Source organism: Typha angustifolia, chromosome 11 (assembly GCF_048772165.1).
Source record: "Typha angustifolia cultivar Huaian chromosome 11, ASM4877216v1, whole genome shotgun sequence".
Lineage (NCBI taxonomy): Eukaryota > Viridiplantae > Streptophyta > Magnoliopsida > Poales > Typhaceae > Typha > Typha angustifolia.
Genome location: NC_133249.1, coordinates 3230474 through 3247876, shown reverse-complemented (window position 1 = coordinate 3247876; position 17403 = coordinate 3230474). Strand labels below are relative to the sequence as shown.

At 38.6% G+C, this 17403-nt stretch overlaps 3 protein-coding genes and 1 long non-coding RNA gene across 5 annotated transcripts; 3 read left to right on the top strand and 1 right to left on the bottom strand.

Moving 5' to 3' along the window:
* Positions 1-647: 647 nt before the first annotated feature.
* LOC140771105 (uncharacterized) lies at positions 648-6107 on the bottom strand. 2 transcript variants are annotated; one of them, XR_012106103.1, is made up of 5 exons: positions 6030-6107; positions 2467-2552; positions 2060-2172; positions 1241-1477; positions 648-956 (listed from the first exon to the last, which is right to left on the bottom strand). It is a non-coding gene; the product is annotated as an uncharacterized lncRNA (long non-coding RNA). The 2 variants fall into 2 exon arrangements; XR_012106104.1 differs by lacking the exon at positions 6030-6107 and adding an exon at positions 2877-3125.
* Positions 6108-6318: 211 nt separating this feature from the next.
* LOC140770814 (polyubiquitin-like) lies at positions 6319-8739 on the top strand. Its single transcript, XM_073112097.1, has 2 exons — positions 6319-6440; positions 6933-8739. Exons 1-2 carry the CDS (start codon positions 6354-6356, stop codon positions 8532-8534), a joined length of 1689 nt encoding a protein of 562 aa, XP_072968198.1. The 5' UTR covers positions 6319-6353; the 3' UTR covers positions 8535-8739.
* A 1270-nt stretch (positions 8740-10009) lies between these two features.
* LOC140771077 (NDR1/HIN1-like protein 13) lies at positions 10010-10927 on the top strand. The gene has a single exon (XM_073112457.1). It carries the CDS (start codon positions 10264-10266, stop codon positions 10909-10911), a length of 648 nt encoding a protein of 215 aa, XP_072968558.1. The 5' UTR covers positions 10010-10263; the 3' UTR covers positions 10912-10927.
* A 1946-nt stretch (positions 10928-12873) lies between these two features.
* Positions 12874-17311, top strand: LOC140770149 (polycomb group protein FIE1). The gene is made up of 13 exons (XM_073111173.1): positions 12874-13157; positions 13316-13381; positions 13568-13690; positions 14037-14117; positions 14208-14300; positions 14402-14477; positions 14562-14641; positions 14727-14798; positions 14989-15048; positions 15235-15331; positions 16484-16547; positions 16645-16704; positions 16796-17311. The coding sequence occupies exons 1-13, from the start codon at positions 12981-12983 to the stop codon at positions 16851-16853; spliced, it is 1107 nt and encodes a 368-aa protein (XP_072967274.1). The 5' UTR covers positions 12874-12980; the 3' UTR covers positions 16854-17311.
* Positions 17312-17403: the final 92 nt, after the last annotated feature.

Below are 17403 nucleotides of genomic sequence, written 5' to 3'. Positions count from 1 at the left end.
TAAAACAGAACAAGAGAATAAACAACAAATTCAACTATAGAATGGAGACACCAAGAGTCGAGTACTCTTAAAGAACTATATAAAGCAGAACAAGGGAATAATCAGCTTTCTCAATTACCCACAATAAAATAGATAAGCTTATTCTTTCTTAGTGTTGAATACTCTAAGAAGATTATTTTTCTTCAAGATGCGAGCTTATCTATTTCAATCTCCGATGACACAGTGATAGGTGCAGTAAGGAGATACAACAAGTACAAACTATTATAGCTTAGTAGTAAATCATAGAGTATCTTTAACATCATTTTAGGAGAATATCGACAGAAATAAACAGATCCTGATGGGTATACATGAGGTAGAAATAGAACACTCGACAAAGGTGTGTAGGCAGAAAATTGATGACGATGCATATGAGAAAACAAGAAAATTAAATCTTATCCGTGCGGATATAAACATGAAAAGATGCAAGTTTTCTTCAAGTAAAACACAACTGGGATCTTTATTGATTCTTACTTATAAAATTTAATGTCCTAGTCCTCTGATAAGAGATATTTCAAGAAGGTTGATATAGTTTAAATGAGATCTGAAGGGGATAATTAGAACTAAAGGGACACAAAACATAAAAAATTATTATAACAGAACGGTTTGAATTGGCAATGACCACCAAGAAATTTTGATAGGAGAATAGTCTTCTCAACTAAAGCAATTATAAGAATCTTAATACAAAGTCTTATACAAATGCATTCAACTTCACAACAGAGAATGTTACAAAGTATAGCAAGAGACAAGAGCATTAAGTAAGCACGGCAAATTTTGCAATCGAACCACCAGTACTTGAAGTATACTTTTCATTGATTTAGTAAAACTTGAAATTTATAGAGGGCAGAGCCTCTGCTGTTTTATTCCCTAAGCCTGCTAAATGACTTTGTCACCAAACTGTTGCTTTTGACCCCCGCGACCTGATAAACAAAATAATTAGCAAGAAGCAAGAAGCAAGAAGGACAAACCCAGAAAGAAAGCAGGATTTCATAGTATGGTTTAGTCTGACAGAAATAATAAGTCTCAGGGTTACTTTTCTTCATCGATCAAATTTCTTGCTTATTGTTCACACCAATGGGTTCATCAAAGCAATAATAGTATATAGTCTGCAAAGTACAATAGCACTCATAATTTGATTAAAGTAAACTTCATGAATTACATAATATGATCACTGCAAAGAACCAGGAAGTTAACCAAAACATACCTTGATATCAACCTAATTCAGTTGCCGAGCTGAACCCCAAACCAATAGGCTCATAAATTTGCAGGAAAACTGTTGTCATTTCTTGTAGGACCTCCACTACTAGATCCTCAATTTTGTGTTTGCATCGCAGATTTGAGATTTGGGTGGTAAATGATATTGGGGCCACCCTGAGAGGGTTGAATTGATGATTGAGAACGTCTTGCCTTAGTCTCATCCCCAGTATTTAGATCTCGAATTCTGGCAAATTGAGGGTATATTAAGTTGTTAACCCGACTGCACTACCATACAATTCATATGGTGTGAAACAAAATTGAAAAGAAAAATTCAGTGATCGGAGAGCTCTGATACCATGAAACAATAAGAAATCCAAACCTAAAATAGGTTTGGAGAGAGGAGAAGAAAAGAGAATTTTGGTGAAATGTTTTATCCATATGAAAGAGAGGGCTCAGCCCTATTTACACAAGTTCACAATAAAATAAGATAAATTTAAATGATAGACATTCTAATAACTCTAATATGGTGAAATGTTTAATCTAGCAGGTACAGCAAATATCGTCCTTATTGACAATTACTTCATTTCATCTGTAACAAAAGGTGCACCATGCAAAACTCCTGAAAATGTTTTATGACTATAAGAGTTTATTGTTGGATTTTTCTGCTCATGAAATTGCTTTGTAACTCAAAATATTATGAGAATGTTGAGCTGGTACTGTACAACCTACTGATAGAGAAGATCCTGTTACTCAAAATATTATGAGAATGTGGCAAGATAACATTGTTCAATAAAGAAAAATTTACAATATCTGAACAAATATGTACCTGAATATTTATGGGAGAAATTACAGGTCCAAATGATTTGTTTTGCAGACATTACCAGAATATAGAGCTCACCCATTTCCACATGGACCTAATACCGGATAAAAGGGAACAGGCTGCAAAGAAGTGAAGCAAATTTAATAAAATAGTAGTACTTTTTATGTATGTTTGAAACTATCCTGAATTAGCACAGGGTTTTGCATAGATACAGATATGAAACCGCCGGCTCAGCATTAATCGCACTTCCAACTGGAGAGGAAAAGAATCACTAAGACTGCTCGCAATTTTGTAATTCAAAAAGGGGAGAAAGAATGTCATCATGAAATCTACAGGTGAAAGTTCCATGCACAACATCATCCTAATGTATCCAAGCTTAAGTAATAAGAAATCTACATACTGCACTAGAATACCCTGTCTCATCATTCTAGCTTGATGATTGATCCAAATCAAGGAATCACTTGCACTTTTTATGATCCTCCAACTTCCTTGCTATGCGCTGTAACAAAAAAAGAAAAAAGACAAAAAGAAAGCTGTCAATTATCTCAACAGTCACTTAGAAAATCAGTAGGCTAAAGCAAAGATAATTAACAACTACCTATACTTACAGAACGATTGATGAATTATAATTTTAATTATAAACTTATTATCAATCTTTTAGGATAGATTCAACTAATTATGGTATGCTGCTAAAAGCAAAAGTTATAACAACAATAATGACTACAACGTGTTCAGAGCCGACTATTCTGGTTACTCAACATGATGCAAGTGAAGGCTCCAATTTCAAACCAAACCAGAAACTCTTCCAATAAATTTGAAGCACCTCCAGCAACAGTCCAACAGTATTCTGAAATAGCTGTTAGCTGCACAGAGCGATCCGCATCTCCAGCATAGACACAACAGGGACTGTTTAAAATTTGCATATGACTGTCAACACTCTCTGATGGATTAACCATTTGAAATAATTGCTTATTAATCAGAAACTCTCTCCAATATATTCACACAGATTATCGTAAAAATAAGAAGAGATATTCACAAAATGTATTATAGTTGGATTTACTCAAAGAAAGACAAAAGCTCAATGATCATACTGAGAATATATCAAGAGTCAATGCGTCTATGATGAAACTTTGCTGTAACTACCTTCTCAAACTATATGTTAAAATTTAAATATTAACCAACAAATGGAATAAACTTATGTCATGCAAACAAGAAAGATATATCAAATGATAGAAATATGACTCTCAGTGAGTCAGTTTACCGTAATAGTACTGTTTCGACAAACAATTTGCACTAACTGTGCCCAAGATCAGTTTCCTTTGTTTCATTAAATTAATAGGTTCCCGGAAATTGTATCAAAAGAGGACTTGTATGAATCAATTTATGCTTGTATTACCATTTCTCGAGATAATGAAGATGATTCTAAGATGAAGTGACAATGAACAATATGCTCCTTTTTCTTATCTAATGCCATTTATAGAAATATCATATTCTCTCAATATTATAGTAGTTGTGGCTAGATGAACTTGAAACAAATTTGTATCAATATATATTTCTCTTCATTTCAAAGTTGCAGCATCTAATTGTCATCTCAGTACAGAGAACCTCTAAGCAATCAAAATTTTGAAGGACAAATTGTTCCTGACAGAATATAAAATTTTTCAGTTCCAAAAGAATCAACAACTATTTGTCATCTCAGCACTGAATCTGTTAGAGACCAAAATATTCTATTATCTGGATTCTGTCAGAGATATTGATAGAGAAGCTAAGAGGGCATTGACTGCACAATGTTATATGTGGTCAACATAATAACTTTTCCTTCTAGAAAATAAGTGATCACACTAGAATTTGGACGAAAAGAAGGTAGGACTGGAGTGAGAGTGCTACATATGGCTGCATACCGTTCCTTCGTAAGGGGAGTTCTAGAAAATAAGTGATCACACTAGAAATTGAATGAAAAGAAGGTAGGACTGGGGTGAGAAAGTGCTACATATGGCTGCATACAGTTCCTTAGTAAGGGGGGTTATTTGTTGCATAAAATCCCTAATAAGAGGCAAATAAAAATAAATAAGTTCAGATAAAAAAAGAGCCTCATAAATGTAGATCAAACTGGATGTTTTGAAGTTCCTTCAGTTCCCAAAGGGGATAAGGGGTCTGGATAAGTAGAGATAATGTGCTGAAGACTGAAGTTTTATATGCCCTCGCCAACTCCTTTTCATTATGTTTTAACACGTTTAAGGGCACTTTCAGAATTTAATGGAAAAGTCATCATCTTCCAATTTTATCCAGAATAATCATTTCAACAAATGATCTTAACTGGCAGCCAAAGAAGGATAGCGACCAAAGGAGATGGATACAGCTACAAAAAAAAAAAAAAAAAAAACCCATTTATCAGCTAGAGGTGTTTTGTAACCATACAACTATACAAAGCTCCAAATAATGTTGAAAGAAAATATTTGGAGATATGTCCATATGAAGGATGTGGAGAAGTACCAGAGATAGCCCCTAGCAGAAGAAGTAGCAATTGGAGTTTCTTGTAATCGACAACTGACAGCTAGCCTATGAATATTTCAGAAGTGAACGCACATACACAAATCAATTAACAGTATTATAGAAATAGAAAAATGTTCCTAATGCTTCAGAAGATATGAGGCTAATGGTAAGTTGGTATTTCTGTGTTTACTTTCTATACCAATTAGAGCAACAAGCTTTCATAAGAATGGCAATTCAAAATTCATTGATAGGCAATATGTCAGCATAAAAAATAATAGAGCTCTTCTGTAAATCTAACAGTTAAGATCCTTAATGATATAATAGGAATGTAAAAAATTTGAAGATATTACCCGTTCAATAGGTAATTTTTATTTTTTTAAATATATTACCATATACATTATTTTTGGATAATTATATGATCTTAATAATTTATTAAGTAAAAGACATATATACTATTAACTGAGAGTAATATATATATATATATATATATATATATATAGAATAACGGTATTGATGTCCTTTTATAATTAACTTGATGAAAGTTTAATTAAATTACTTTTTTAATTTTTTAAATTATTTATATATATCTCTCATTAGTTTAAAGTTAATTTAAATTAAATTTAATAACAGATAAGGATAGAGAATCATATTTAAATTGAAGTCTATTCCTAAAGAATCAAATTTAAATTGTAGATACTTTCTATAAATAATACATAATTATATTTAAGAGAGAGAAATCTTAACGGAAGAAAAAAAATCTGAAAGTTAGGCACACGTAATCAAATCATCTTGACTACTTTCTATAGTTAATGCATAATTATATTTATCATAATCATATTTAATAGAAAGAAATCTTAACGGAAGAAAAAAAATCTAAAAGTTAGGGACATGTAATCAAATCATCTTGACTGATATACATAAAGTGGTTTTGAAAAATTAGCTATTATAGCTGTTAAACTAAAATTATAAATTTTAAAGAAATATGAAAGTATTTGCCAAAATAATAATATATAGCCAACAATTGTCAAGACAAAACCAACTGAGACCACAGAATTTTCAAATGAGGCTGCGCCCAACTGCGAACAAGCAGCCTATCTAGGCTGACCTTTTCCTCTGTTTCTAGACTCTGAATTATTATTTCTTCAATCATCTTAAGCTCTATGTAACAATTGTAGATAAATGGGGCAAGCAAGAGTATGTTACTGAGAAGTTGAGCTCATTACGTAATCGAAGGCGACACAAATGAGTAAAGTAACGTCTGTTAAGCATTCCAAGAAACACTTTGAATTCATTGAGCACTGGCAATAGAAGATAAATCAAATGACCTAAAAAGGAGTACCTAGTTGTCCATCTAATCCAACAAGAAAAGCTAACAAAGTATTGACAGAAATAGTTTGGGCTATATTATTACATCCACAATTAAAAGAAGACATTTCATCGAACAATTGGAGGGCATCAAACAAACGAGAATAAAAAGGATTACCAGTTATTGGATTAGGTACTCCCACGTCATCATCCTTGACGCGTTCCACTTTGGCCTCGGAGAAATTATCGCCACAAATCGACAAGGTCTCTGAAGCAATTCCCGAGGCCGTTATCATTAACGGCGTCATATGACGGTCACCTAATCGAGCCGTTTCTCAATCGCCCGTTCCATCTTGGTAAGTTCGCACCGCTCACCCACTTGCCTTTGCGTGACTTCTACGCCTCTTTTTTGTCAATATTCCACGTGGCTTCTAATTAATGGTCGAGCCTAGTAGGCGGTAACAGCACCGCGTTGTCATCCTAAGGTGAATAGCAGCTATAAATGTATCCCTCGGGTGCTCTTACGTCTCATCGATTTCATCTTTTCTTTAGACAGCAAAAGCCTCTCTCTCAGATCCCCATTTTAAAGGTGTTAATCTGTTCTTTCCTCTCCTCTTCTGTAGCGTTTAAAGATTTGTGTGTTTTTGTTCAATTATAGATGGGATTTAGAGATATTTGACGAGTTTGAGACGTTTTTATTTTGGTGGGTTACATCGTTGATTTATTTGTGGCGGTGCTTGCTGTGAGATTCAAGGCTTCGATGCTTTTCTTAGGTTGATAACATTAGGTGTTGTACGCGTTCTTATTGTCCTGTGTTTTTTATGTGATGATCCATGCTCGATTTCTTCGATCTTTTAGGTCCAGGGTGGATCTAAGGCTTTGTTGAGTTGTTATCTTGATATGAGCCGACGATTTACTTGTTTTTAAGTACTTACTTTTTAGTTGTGATAGCTGATGCCCGATTTCTTCTCTGATATTTTTTCTTCATAATTTCTCCTGATTTAGTTGCAATTTTGTTGTCTCTTGCTCTTTCCTCCGGATTCAGGGATTTAAATTTGGGTTTATTTTTGGCTTCTCACAGATGCAGATCTTTGTAAAGACCCTCACCGGAAAGACCATCACCCTCGAGGTCGAGAGCTCCGACACCATCGACAACGTCAAGGCCAAGATCCAGGACAAGGAGGGAATCCCTCCAGACCAGCAAAGGTTGATCTTTGCCGGTAAGCAGCTCGAGGATGGCCGCACCCTTGCGGACTACAACATCCAAAAGGAGTCCACCCTTCACTTGGTGCTCCGCCTCCGTGGTGGGATGCAAATCTTTGTGAAGACCCTTACCGGCAAGACGATCACCCTTGAGGTCGAGAGCTCTGACACTATTGACAACGTCAAGGCTAAGATCCAGGACAAGGAGGGAATCCCCCCGGACCAGCAAAGGCTCATCTTTGCCGGCAAGCAACTCGAGGATGGCCGTACCCTCGCCGACTACAACATCCAGAAGGAGTCCACCCTCCACCTCGTCCTCCGTCTCCGAGGTGGTATGCAAATCTTCGTCAAGACCCTCACAGGCAAGACCATCACCCTTGAGGTCGAGAGCTCCGACACCATTGACAACGTCAAGGCTAAGATCCAGGACAAGGAGGGTATCCCCCCAGACCAGCAAAGGCTCATCTTTGCCGGCAAGCAGCTCGAGGATGGCCGCACTTTGGCTGACTACAACATCCAGAAGGAGTCCACCCTTCACCTCGTCCTCCGTCTCCGAGGTGGTATGCAAATCTTCGTCAAGACCCTCACGGGCAAGACCATCACCCTTGAGGTCGAGAGCTCCGACACCATTGACAACGTCAAGGCTAAGATCCAGGACAAGGAGGGTATCCCCCCAGACCAGCAAAGGCTCATCTTTGCCGGCAAACAGCTCGAGGATGGCCGCACTTTGGCTGACTACAACATCCAGAAGGAGTCCACCCTTCACCTCGTCCTCCGTCTCCGAGGTGGTATGCAGATCTTCGTCAAGACCCTCACGGGCAAGACCATCACCCTCGAGGTTGAGAGCTCTGACACTATTGACAACGTCAAGGCCAAGATCCAAGACAAGGAGGGGATCCCCCCGGACCAGCAGAGGCTTATATTTGCCGGTAAGCAGCTCGAGGACGGTCGCACCCTGGCCGACTATAACATCCAGAAGGAGTCCACCCTCCACTTGGTCCTGCGTCTCCGTGGTGGAATGCAGATCTTTGTGAAGACGCTTACTGGCAAGACCATCACCCTCGAGGTGGAGAGCTCGGATACCATCGACAATGTCAAGGCAAAGATCCAAGACAAGGAGGGCATCCCCCCGGACCAGCAGCGTCTCATCTTCGCTGGTAAACAGCTTGAGGATGGACGCACCCTTGCAGATTATAACATCCAGAAGGAGTCCACCCTTCACCTTGTGCTCAGGCTCAGGGGAGGCATGCAGATCTTTGTCAAGACCCTCACTGGCAAAACCATCACCTTGGAGGTGGAAAGCTCTGATACCATTGACAATGTTAAGGCTAAGATCCAGGATAAGGAGGGTATTCCCCCGGACCAGCAGCGTCTCATCTTCGCTGGAAAACAGCTCGAGGATGGACGCACCCTGGCTGATTACAACATTCAGAAGGAATCCACTCTCCACCTGGTGCTCCGCCTCCGTGGTGGCCAGTAATTGATGCTTGTCCGTTGTCGTCGTTGCAGTCTCAGTGTTTGTTAGTCCGTAGCTAAGCCATATCCTATAATGTACGAGGATGGCTTAGCATATGTTTCGAGTCCTTTCCTTTCTTTTATTTTGCAGTTTGCTTGATCTGATGAACCTCTCTATGTGGTAGGAACGAGAGTTGGCTGAATTATAATAAATAATTGCTGGTATCAAATATTAGTGTTTGTGTTGTATGTTTTGGTTTCCCAACTTATGCCATACGTTTGCTTAGGCCCGGTGTAGTTGGTTCGACTCTTCTTTTATTGTCACTCTCTGGTTGCGTGCTATTTATTAATCTTGCCTTGAGCGCTCGGCTCGGGCTATTTATATTAGAACAATAATCTCGGTGGAAGTCATTATATTTGATTTAGTGAACCTAATCGTAATTAGTGGAAAGCATATTTTTGGCTTTCATGTTTGGCATCCACGAAACAAATTAGTTAAAGAAGGTGATAATATATTTACCCAAAAAAAGAAGAAGAAAAGGTCATACCACGACTCTGCCTTGTGGTCCGATAACACATCATAGCTGCTCTTGCCTACGAATTTACCTTGAAGCTTTCTAGCTCATCTCCATCGCTGGGAACCTCTATCGTAGGGCATGCTCAAACGTTACACGAATGTGTCCTTTATAGACCCAGCTGTCCTGGATGCCGCAAGTTTCCTCCTTTGCTTCTACACAGGCGCCCCTCTTCTTATTCCGCTCGTCGTATCGTTGATGACTAAGGCTCTTGCCCTCGAAAGAAATCCTACTATCTATCCGGCGTTTTGCTGAGCTCGCTCTTTTGGTTGAGGCTAATTACGTCGCAGATTGATTTACTAATTTAATTTGCTCTATTGAGTTCGGTTATACTTGGGAATGATCATACCTCGATCAGTTGGTATGCATTTTGGCCTCCAATATTAGTGGCAGATTATAATTAATGCACACTCTTGTTTCTCTTAAAAGAAAAGGAAAAATAATAGAAAAGGTGATAATATTAACTATATACATACCTTCATTAAAATTTTTACAAATCACACACTATAACTATCTATTTTCTAACTCTTTTAGAACATGTGAGTGATAATATTAGCTGTAGGATCCAGAGCTTTTCAACTTTAGTTACTACAGCCCTTAAATAAAAAGCATCCTTCAATCATCTGACGGACCAACGCATACAATCATTAAGTGACCTTGCCTTCAAGTTTGACCACATTCTTATTCTTCTAGCTCCAGCAACACCACCCGTAATTAATTAAACACGCAATATCTTTACATCTCTGGAAGCTTAACTTGCACATATTCTCGAGGTTCTCACGTTCCTTTCCCTCCCTTTGATTCTTTAAACAGACAGCACTCAAATTCCAGATCGTCCAACTGTATTGAACAAAACAACTACCGGCCTTATGATTATGTTACCTTTATAACTTGGGTTGCATTGGTCATGAGTTATGATTAACAGCCTAAAGGTGTATTATGTCAAGTAATACCAAACCATGATCTACAACTTATCATCAAATGTTTTTTTTCCCTATAAATTGCATATACACCTTCACAATATTCCTTCCTTTCTGGCAACAAAAAGCATAACACCAGTACCTCTCTATCTCTGACGTCCCTTCCATCTCCCGGCTTCTCCTCTACTGCATTTATTTAAAGAATGCCGATCGTGATCCGGTCGCCGCAAGCTCGGTCTATCGGTTCAACTTTCCCATCATGTCGTCCGCGATCCCGTCGCCGCCTCCGACCCCTACCTTCCTCCACCTCCGAACCCGGTTCAGAATCCGGCCGACACGCAACCCACACCTACACCGGGCCGCGAAGCTCATCTGCGCTTCCGTACTCTTCTTCCTCTTCGCCGCCGCCTTCCTCCTCTTCCTCCTCTACCTCGCGTTACGCCCCCACCGCCCCCGCTTCCACGTGTCCACCTTCTCCGCCACCGGCCTCTCCTCCCCCTCCCCCGCCCCCACCTTCAACACCCAGATCTCCATCCGAAACCCTAACGAGAAGATCGGGATGTACTTCGGGCCGATCGCCGGCTCGGTCTACTACCTCGACGAGCCGGTCGGGCCAGCGGAGGCGCTAGCGGGGGCCTTCTACCAGCCGCCGAAGAACACGACGACGATCGGAGGGACGTTAGGAGGGGGCCAGGTGGGGGATGTAGCGGCGGCCGGGATGGCGGCGGATCAGACGGCGGGTGCGGTCGCGTTTAGGATCGAGCTGTCGTCGACCGTCCGCTTTAAGGTTTCGACGTGGGATACGCATCGGCATAAGATGCACGTGAGTTGCGGCGTGAAGGTTGGGAGCGACGGGGAGATATTGCCGGATTATAAGGAGAAGAGGTGTGCTATCTATTTCTTCTAGAGGACGAGGGTGGTGTTCTTTTGTCTACTTGTTTATTTTTTGAGAAAAAAAATGTGTAATAAGGAGTGTAATAATTAATAACTTATTGATATAATTCATAAGAGTTTTTTTTCCTAAAAAAAATAGATTATGAGTCAGTAGGTTAAATATAAGTCAGAAATCGGATGTAAATTATATGAATATAATACTTCAATAGTTACCGATCCAATGTTTAACTTTGTTATACGCCGAAAGGATTTGACTAGCCACAATAGTGACGTCAATTGATAGGGCTATAATTCGTAATGGATGACTTTTTATTATTTTCTTTAAATAATTTAAAAAGTTGCGAGAAGAAAGAGCAGATGTTCAGTTTGACACGACCTATCCATCCTGCCACAGAATTAATCAAACTAAATAAATCATGTCATCGAGATAATGCTAAAATACTTAAAAGGCGATTAAGATTCCATACAAATTGACTAACATGGGTCCGTCCTAATGTCACTATGAAAAATATCAAGCATTAAGCTTCAAGGGGGTACAAGTTCTAAATGATAAAATACCCAAAAACACCCGAGCTTTACTGATTAATTAGTATTAGCTTTCTCTTCAATCTCGAACGGATCTTAAAGCACTATAGCTATAACCTACAAAAGCCAAAGTCCTAAATCTCACGGCACCAAGCAACCCTGACCATGGCTAAGGCAAAGATCAAGGCCAATGCAAAATTTCGACGAGACATCGAGGGGAGAGTGGCTGACTATAGTAAATAAGAACGGACTAGCTCGGTACACGGAAGATCTGACAAGGGACGGTGGTGGGATGGGGAGGGCATTATGGTGAGCTATAGCCAACGAATCCCTCAACAGCGACGACATTAGGGAAGGTAACACCATCGCCAAAGTCGGGTCTCCTAGCTATGCGAGTGGCTTTAGGTAGAGAGCAGAGAAAGGAGGGGAATAAGGGACAGTGAGCTCGGAAGGTGGAAAGTGGGGGCAGTGAGCTTTGAAGGTGGAGAAGGAAAAAGAAAGAGAGCAAGGTGGGGGAGCAAGTGTTGGTGCAGAAAGAAAAGCGGCTATAAGGAAGCATAACAATTGACGGGAAGGGGCGGCAACAAAAAGGAACAAGCCAAAGAGAGAAAAAGAAGAGAGAAAAAAATTGGGAAGAGGAAGAAGTGAAAAATAGGAGAGAAGGGAAGGGGGAGAAAGCATCGAAGAAGACGGGGAAAAACCTCTCAATGATTAGGAGAAATGTTAGTATCATCTACACAGATTGTACAAGTGTTTTTCATCTAGTGTAATCGAATCAGTAGTTTAAGTTAAATCATTACATCCTGAATAGACTCAACATCATAACCAATCAGCAAAAGTAAAATAAATTGCTAAGAGGAATCAAATCTATAACATATCAGAGAAATTAGAACAAAAAAAAAAAAATCATATTTCCTAAGTGAAATATATGTACAAGGAAGAAAAAGGAGTTTATATTTTTTTTTTAGCCGTTAAGGTTGAAGTAAAGCATTCGATATAAAACGTTGAGAAGATCATGATAACTTATAATGCCATGAGATAGTGATAAGATGCTTGATAAAGGGTGGGATTGAGCGTTTGCCATTGTTGATGTGGCAATTACGCACTCGATGACTAGGATTGCCCTCGCTGAAACAATCAGTTAAAGAAGCCCGCCCCTAATGTAATAATAGTGTTTCTCAATTAGGGTAATCAAATTAGTAGTTTGAGTCAAATCATGATAGACCAACCTCATAACTAATCAACAAAGTTTTGATAAGTCACTGAGAGGAATCGAATCTATAAAATATCAAAGGAACCAAAAATATTACTTTTCCTAAGTGAAATATAAATTTGGTTTAGGTTTTAAGTAAGGCATATAATGATATGATCCGTAGTCGTAGAGCATATGATCCAAGTAATCGCAGCCTATCTATCAACAAAACAACGTTTTGCCATAAATAACCGGAGTTAAAAAGTAAAGCTTGTTGCTTTCGCCCCACCCCCCAGGCCCCCAAGGCCCAAAGTCCATAATTTGAAGAGGAGTTCAAGCCGAATTGGAAGCTCGATACATCGTCGATGGCGAAGTGTGGACTGGGTTGTGAGGCGGCGGTGGGCTCGCTAACAGCGTCGAAGAAGAGGGATTACAAGGTAAGCAACCGCCTCCACGAGGGGAAGAGGCCTCTCTACGCTATCGCCTTCAATTTTGTCGACGCTCGCTACTACGACGTCTTCGCCACCGTCGGCGGCAACAGGGTACCTCCAAACTTCCCCTCTTCTTGCTGACGGGTCTCTCTTATTTCTCTTTTCTCCGTGTAATTTCTTCTGATCTCATCTGGGTTTTCTCCATACGTTGGATGTTTACTTGTGTTTGTGATTGAGATTTTGATTGAAAGTTTTAATTTTTTTTGTAGGTTACTGTGTACCGTTGCCTTGAAGGGGGTCTTATTGCCGTCCTGCAAGCTTATGTCGACGAAGATGTAAGATTCAAGGAGGAAATTGTTTTATACTTTTGATTTTGATTCTAATTGTAGTTTGGGTTTTTTTTATTAGTAAATCAGATGTTATGGTGTTTATCTGATCTGGAGTTGATCGCACAGTGGAAAAGCTGTTTGAAATGGGATTATGTTATTTTCTGATGATGGTAACGGTTTTTTGTAGTTCAGAAGGATGAATCGTTCTATACTTTGAGTTGGGCATGCGATATTGATGGGACTCCATTGTTGGTTGCGGGTGGAAGCAATGGGATCATCCGAGTTATCAATGCCGGCACCGAGAAGATACACAAGGTATTTGCTATCCCTTTTCTTGATCTGATTTTAATTATAAAGAAGCCCATGAGGAAAGGGACAGCATGGATCAGGTGCATTCTACTTCCCAACTGTTCTTACAGCACTCTGGGCATTGAGATAATGCACATTTAGGCATAAAATATAAATCTTTGAAAATATCTTTGCTATAACTATCTTTAAGAAGGGGGAAGCGAGCAGCACTACGGAAATGCAAGTTCTGTTCATTAAGACATTACCTCTTTCTTGATATGATTGTGTTATGAAATAGATGATCTAACTAGTAACTACATGCATCTGAAAGCTAATATCTTATTTCATTGCTGTTATGCAAATATGCTTGCAGAGTTTTGTTGGCCATGGGGACTCGATAAATGAAATTAGGACACAAGCACTGAAACCTTCTCTTGTTTTGTCTGCCAGTAAGGTAGATGAAGACACTGTCTGATCATAGTTGCAGATCTTTGATGCTCTCATGCTTCTGATTCTTAGAATATATATATATTTTTTTGCATAGGATGAATCTGTTAGGCTATGGAATGTGCACACAGGAATCTGTGTACTGATTTTTGCTGGAGCAGGGGGTCACAGAAATGAAGTTTTGAGTGTTGTAAGTGCATCGAATTTTTTTTCTTTTTCTCTTTTGATATCTGTGTCAATGATCACCAACATAGAGTAATTGTCTTTCTTCTTGGTCTTGTTGTTTTGTAGGATTTCCATCCCTCTGACATTTATCGGATAGCAAGCTGTGGTATGGATAATACTGTTAAGATTTGGTCAATGAAAGGTAAGTAAGCACTAGTCATAATAATTTTTCTGATTTAGGTTTGCTGTATAATAATTGTATAATGACATTGGTTTGCTTGTGCAGAGTTCTGGACATATGTTGAGAAATCATTTACATGGACTGACCTTCCATCAAAATTTCCCACTAAATATGTCCAGTTTCCAGTTAGTATTAAACATCCTTGTCCTTTTTAGAAGTAAAGCTTGCATTAGATTTGTTCATATGGGATCTTGACTCCAACTGTTTCAGGTCTTCATTGTCTCCGTCCACTCTAACTATGTTGACTGCACTAGGTGGCTCGGTGATTTTGTCTTGTCAAAGGTAACTTCTTGCATAGATTATTGTCTGATGGAGTATATGCATTAGTTGGTAAACTTTTTATATCTAGCTGCATCCCTTGGTTATTGGTTCGCTGTCATCAAGTTCTTTTTTTTGACCAAGATAATTAGTTCCAGTTTGATGATTACCTATGTCGTGAAACCAACTGATGCATGCTACTTTGAAAATACAGAGTGTTGACAATGAAATTGTCTTATGGGAGCCAAAAACAAAGGAACAAAGTCCTGGTGAGGTCAGAAATTATGCAATTCCTTATACGAGGATGCTAAATTTTCTACTTATTTGTTTCCACATATGTTTTTCTTAAACCAGTTATGTGTGTTCTAAAGCCATTTTTGATAATGGAAGATGTCTTTCATTTGCACTTTCAGTTTTTGTATATCTAGATGAGTGATAGATTTGTTTAAATTCCATGTAGGGTGCTGTTGATATTCTTCAGAAATATCCTGTGCCTGAGTGTGATATTTGGTTCATCAAGTTTTCATGTGATTTTCACTATAATGCAGCAGCAATAGGTAACATGTATCTTTTATCATATTCAAGTTGATTGTTCTTTTAATACCTTATTCTTGCAATCATTTGCTGATCATATAGATTATGCACCCAAAGCCCACTTCCAAAATTTTGTACACAATATTCTTTTTCCTTTATTCTTCTCTTATCATTTTGTAGCAAGTTCAAATGAACTACATGCAGACATTTTCATGTTCTATACAGCATACCCATATTTCTGAAGGTCCACGACATTCATGTGGATTCACAATCTCATATTAGACATTGTTCCACAACTGAAAGTTCAACAAACTGGTTACTGAAATGATCCTAGTGTGATTTCATAATTTAATGTATGACTATTTATGCGTCCAGAGTGTCTGGTAATTCAACTAGAAGTCTATGGTCTTTTACGTCACAACAGAAGAGGATTGCACCTCATTTTGGTCTCTTCTGAATTATATAATCTCTATTCACAAGAAACAGATCAAATAGATAAGCGGTCCAATGGTTGTAGCAATATTGAGTACCATTATTGACTTTGGAACTCCAATATTGAGAGGTGCATGAAACTCACTTCTACTAATAGAAATAGGGCATATTTATTCCTACAGTTACAATAGTCTCAGTAGTCCCTCTGATCACTGGGGCAAGGTATTATTAATTTGTAATGGTGGCACAATAGCATCCATGTATAGTCATGAATTGACCCCAGGAGTCGATCTTGAGTTCAAAAAAATCAAACCTTGGATACTTCATAGTTTTCATCAACCTTAGATGTTAAAGGAATCTTCAACATGGAATCATATTGTTAATGCTTATTGAACTTCTATTGATGATCTTTCTAGACATGTAAAACGTCATGTTAAAGTATAATCAAGGATAAGAAAATGTTCTTTTTGTATTTTAAAAAAATTAAATGTCCAATGAGTACAAGGATATTGTCATGGAAATTAACAACGGGAGTGATCTATGAATATTCAGTTGACATAACTAGAAAGACTGAATATCCTTCTCTAAGACAACTAGAAAGACTTTGAATGACCAGAAGGTCCAAAAAGTTAATTTTGTTTTCTATCATGACTATGTGAATGGGTAACTATTTAAAAGCATAACTGCATAACCCCTCTTTTTTTAAGAGTTAAGAGGCTTATTCCAGGTTTTCTATTAAACAGGGAACCGTGAAGGAAAAATTTATGTTTGGGAGCTTCAGTCGAGTCCACCCGTTCTTATAGCTAGGTAATTTTGGCTTCCAACTTCTTTTTCCATCATCTAAGCTGCTATTGTGTCATTCAACTAACTCTAGTAGCTTTTTTAATCAACCACATTGTTTCAGGCTAGCTCATGCTCAATGCAAATCTCCAATAAGGCAGACAGCCACATCATTTGATGGAAGGTACTGAGCTCTCACCAAACATCTTCCCTTGCTTTATCATCTACTATATGTAGAACATTGACCATAAATTTCAAAATTTTGTTTGCTGCAGTACCATACTCAGCTGTTGCGAGGATGGCTCGATATGGCGTTGGGATGCAGTCCCATGAGTTGTGTCATCATTCTAGTTAGAGATCAGTTCTCTTCTATGATAACCGAAGTAAAATGGCAGTAAGGTCTTATTGATGGAGCGATGGATGGGAGATTGAACTGCCTTCTACTACCGCGATTCTTCTGATTTCATGTAGATTATGCCGTCCTTGGGCATGTTAGCAAGTCTGAATGGCCAACTAGCATATGTTTTACATGACATCTTTGAGGAAGTTGATACACACATTTGCAGCTTGCAGGTATTAAGTTCATGCAGGATTAGATTGCACAAGTCATCAGATTAGTGTCTAACAGAGTTCAGATTTGTTTATGGCTTTATCCCATAATGTAACCAACTCATGCTTTCTGTGAACTTGCAGTATTCTGCATCTGTGCCTTCTCCTTATTGTACTCCTACTATCTAATTCTGAAAGAAATGTGAATTCAAGGGTCAATGATTGTATCCTTTTCTCCTGAATCCCACACAATGTTCTCTTTTGGTTGGATCATTTACAATTTTCGATGGTTTGATTATAACCTCTTGAAGGATTCAATGAGGTGAGGTGACTG